This window comes from Grammomys surdaster, unplaced genomic scaffold, assembly GCF_004785775.1.
Source record: "Grammomys surdaster isolate TR1022 unplaced genomic scaffold, NIH_TR_1.0 112979, whole genome shotgun sequence".
NCBI classification, from domain to species: domain Eukaryota; kingdom Metazoa; phylum Chordata; class Mammalia; order Rodentia; family Muridae; genus Grammomys; species Grammomys surdaster.
In genome coordinates, this window is record NW_021611972.1 from 519 (window position 1) to 5,150 (window position 4,632).

At 42.3% G+C, this 4,632-nt stretch overlaps 1 protein-coding gene across 1 annotated transcript; it reads left to right on the plus strand.

Moving 5' to 3' along the window:
* Positions 1-247: 247 nt before the first annotated feature.
* Positions 248-1,340, plus strand: LOC114635587 (zinc finger protein 58-like; the record flags this gene model as incomplete). The annotated part of the gene is made up of 2 exons (XM_028784102.1): positions 248-374; positions 1,070-1,340. Coding segments are annotated over 2 exons (267 nt in total), but the record flags the coding sequence as incomplete, so codon positions are not given.
* Between the last annotated feature and the right edge of the window lie 3,292 nt (positions 1,341-4,632).

The window sequence follows — 4,632 nt, forward strand, 5'->3', positions numbered from 1 at the left end:
CCTCCCCAGAGGGGTCCTTCCCATAATGTACTTTGGTTATCTCATTACCAACACTAATTAGGAAAATGCCATAGGCTTGGCCATAGGACAACTTCATGGGTGCATTTTTTTTCCAGATATGTTTCTCCCTCCTCAAATAATGTTATCTACCAGAGAACTATCCAGCAGAGTTCATCTTGGTATTTAAATTATTTTAGTGGCTTTAATGAATTTAAACTGTGATACTATTCATTGGTCTTTATCTCAGGAAATGCTGTCCTTCGGGGATGTGGCCATTGATTTCTCTCCAGAAGAGTGGGAACTTCTGGAGCCTGCTCAGTGGAATCTGTACAGGGACGTGATGCTGGAGAATTACAGCAACCTTGTGTTCCTGGGTGAGCATTGCATCTGTAGAGAATTCGTGTCTCACTATGGACATGTAGCTTCCTCAGTCAGTACAGTGTCTCTTGGGAGTATTTCCTTTGCTTTTCTTTTTTCTTTCTTTCTCTCTTTCTTTCTTTCTTTCTTTCTTTCTTTCTTTCTTTTTCTTTCTTTTTTTTTTTTTTTTTTGAGACAGGGTTTCTCTGTGTAGCCCTGGCTGTCCTGGAACTCACTCTGTAGACTGGGCTGGCCTCAAACTCAGAAATCCGCCTGCCTCTGCCTCCCAAGTGCTGGGATTAAAGGCGTGCGCCACCACTGCCCGGCATGAGTATTTGCTTTGCAAAAGTGAGTTTCATGGTCTTTAAAAAAATTTAGTCAGGTTGTTGTACAGCTAAAAACCACTTTATTGTTTTTCTCTTTATGTGTTTAACCTTTCTGTGTTAGAAGTATATATCTTTCACTATTAGAAATTCAAGGACATGAGGCTTGGAACACATTTATTAAAGTGTTAACAATTCAGTTTTAGTATTTTTCCCTTTAAATGTAACTGATAGTCTGGACATTGTACGTTCCTATATGTTTTTTGGTAATCCTGTCAGAAACCATTCTAAATAGCTCTCTTTCCTTGTCAACTCTATACTTGAAGGGATGTGCCAATTCCCAGAAGAGGGAAGTCTTAAACAGTCTCGTTTCCTTTTCCTACAAACAGGTCTTGCTGACTCTAAGCCACAGCTGGTGACATTTCTGGAGCAAAGACAAGCATCTCCCCGTGTGAAGAGACAAGCAGTAAGAACAGTGTTTCCAGGTCAGTACGAAAGAGGAGGTCTGAGCAAAGTTGAGGTGCAGTGATCCAACAGAAAGCTTAGCTTTCCCATGTACCTTGACACATGATGTTGTCAAGAAAATCTTAGGTCTTCCTTCTTCTCTTGGTTTCAGGAAAGGACATCTCTGGGATGTTTATGGTGGTTTAAGTGTCTTGAAATTTGTGTTTCCCCAGCAGTGAGCTGTGCTTGTATTTACAGTGACTTCCAGGACTCTTCATTTTGTTGAGTCTTCATTATAAAGTGAGACTCAGGGAAATGCCACTCATTGGAGGTCAGACTGAGAAGAGTCATTTATCTGCTGGGGTTGGGAGCAGGCTCATGCCAGAAAGATCTCTACACCAAAGTGAGGCATAATTGCTTCAAACCCATAGTTCTATCACAGCGAGACAGGCAGGGGCGGATGGCTCAACAGTTTCAGTTCTGTTGATTAAAACAGACTGGGGCGGAGAGCAGTTAGGTAAAAGCCAGACAATCCAGAGTCATGTTGGACAGTTCAGTCTCCACTGATCTTAGGGAAGGGTCAAAGCAGTGACTTACTATTTAAAGTGTTATATTGTGCCTATTGGTACAATAATTTAACAGGCTATTTTTTTTTCAAACAAAGATTTACGACTAGTTATTTACCAGGGCCAGACCTGTTGACTAGGAAGAGAAGGATGAGAGGTCCATTCATCCATGGATCCACATCAAACTACACAGTAGGGATAAATGTGATGAAGTTATATGACCTGTGCACATAAGGCCTTCACAGTTTCCAGGACAACTTTATAGAAAACACAAGACAGTATTTTAGACAGCATGTAGACTTACCGTAATCACTAAGTTGATGGTGTCAGAATTTAACTATGATTTTGGAGTTGTGACCGAGAGACTTTAGCATTGTGTCTCTTCTACCCATTTGAAGGATAAGGATTCCATTAGTTGTTGTTATTCTACACAGCTCTCTACCATGAGGCAAATAATAGCAGCCTCTACTGGAAACAGTTCACCGCTTAGCTGTTCTCAAGCGCATGGTGTCTTTCCCTGGGCTCCCCTGTTGTTGTCCTTCTACCTGTCACAGACTCAGGGAGCCAGTGTGACCCATGACAGAGGCTGTGGGAGAAACTCTGAGTCAGTTATGCTTGAGCTTGAAGTGGGAGGGGCTCCTCCTATCTCCAGAACTAGGTTTTCAATGAGATAAAACGGCGTATGTCGATTTATAAAATCATTCTCCATATTCAAAAGGCATTGTTTCTCTGTAAGACTGAACCCAGTCATGTACCTAAGCGTAATTTTTTCAGTGTCTTCAGATGTGGGCAGTCAACCTGAGATGCTCAGTGTCTAGTTTCCTCTTGTAAAGTCCCCAGTGTTAAGGACACTATCCTGATTCTATGAGACACGGATAAATTGGCTCCCTTGTGGATCAGTGTCTAAGTGTTACATACATCAGTACCTGTAGCCTTGAGAAGAGACATTTAAAGAGAGAAACCATGAAAACTAGACGTTTGAGGAACTCAGAAAGTTCTAGAGATGAAAGGAAGGGTATCTGGGCTTGCTGGAGCCAAAACAAAGGCCGACTTCAGTCAAAAGGCAGTGGAGTCCCAAACACACACACACACACACACACACACACACACACCCTTCAGAGGAACGAGGTTTGCAAACCCAGTATAAAGGACCCAACCTCCATTTCGTCTCCAGTATCCCACAGAAGCAGTGCAGCTAGAGGGCTCTCCCCACAGAAAAACTGACTTGAACCCTTGTCCGCAGTGAGCTTGAGTCCTGGACCTACAGGCTGGCTAGTCTCCTGGCATGCTTGGGTCCCTGCTTCTTCCCACTGTGTAGCCCCTGGCCTGGTGGCTACTGCAGCAACCTATGGTCTGCAGTAGAGGTGTTCCTGGCATTACGTGGCCCTTATTGTGTATGGATGAGTCAGTAAGATTGTTAGCTCCTTTCCAATAGCCAGAGGAGCCCTTTGGGTAAGTGTGGCTGGGAGTTACGAGGTTTAGACTTTTGACAAGACCATGAGGGCAACTCAGTGCTGGGCGTGAGTGAATCGAGAAGTAGACATAGTGTGTCTGAGAACCACTAATGCAACCTCGGCAAGGAGGTTGGCATCTCTCCTGGAGCCCAGACAGGAGGACAGAGGAACTCTACAGTTTCCAGTTGCCTTAATTCCAAAGTGAGCTCAGACCGCAGCCCTGAGGAACAAACCATAAGGCAAAGGACAATACCTGAGACAACTTATATTAAGTGGATGTTTCAGTCTATCATTCAGCATCCACAGAAATGACATAGTACATAGACTAGCCTGAACTCAACATCTTTAGTTTAGGTGTTAGAAGGAGGCCCAGGGAAGGATTCCCTGTCAGGAGTTTTTCTACTTACTAGAATCGTTAGCAGACATAATAGATCTTCACTTACCTCCTTGAAGGACGAGAAGCACTAGGTCCAGTTTTGGTGTCAGCAAAAACATTTGTCATTTCAAGACCCTTTGGCCCCGATTTGATCGGATGTATAAAGCCAAACCCATAAACAAATCATACGAGGGCAGCTCAGTTTCAGTTCCAGTTGAAACAGTGAATCTTTGAAAGCTGCAGGCTTGGAGGCTGCAGGACATTTTCTCAGTAGTATTGCTTAGCTTGGGTGACCAGTTGGATAAAACTCAGGCAGAATGGAGTCCCTTTGGTCCCTTTGGATTGTTTGCACTGTTTGCACACATCTGAATGCACACTTTTCTGCAGACCTATCTGTGAAATCATTGTAAGAAACTAACATCACACTTAAGTGTGTCTCAAATCACTTACACTCATGCTAATGAAACTCATCCCAAGCCTTGTTTGTGAAGGTTTTCTAAAATGTTTTCCTACACATACTCAGTAATAAGGATTTAAAATGCATGCATTTTGTGGATATATAATTCAAAGATTAAACTATGCCTCTAGGTGTGTGTGTTTAATATCTCATCAATAAGCTTTCAGAAGTTTGTGGATTCAAGATTTTTCCTTTGTCCTTTGATGTTCTGTATCGTTGTTTCTAAGTGTGCATTGGGTATCATCACCTGGTATGCTCACCCTATATATTTTGGTGGGTGGTTAAAATACATTGATAGAACATTTAAGGAGAGTGTAAGCTAAAAATATCTGTAAGCTTAGCTTCTATGAATTTTCTCTTCATGGGTAGACAGGGCTCTTCCATTTTCCTGTTGTGTTCATTGTCTCCACTCAGTGCTCAATGCTTTTTTAATCTTGTAAATTAATTAGTTTTAGAAATCTGTCATTTCTCGGGGCTGAAGAGATGGCTCAGTGATTAAGAACACTGACTACTCTTCCAGAGGTCCTGAGTTCAATTCCCAGCAACTGCATGGTAGCTCACAACTATCTTTAATGGGATCCGATGTCTTTGTCTAGTGTGTCTGACGAAAGCCACAGTATACTCCCATATAATAAATAAATAATTCCTTAAAAAA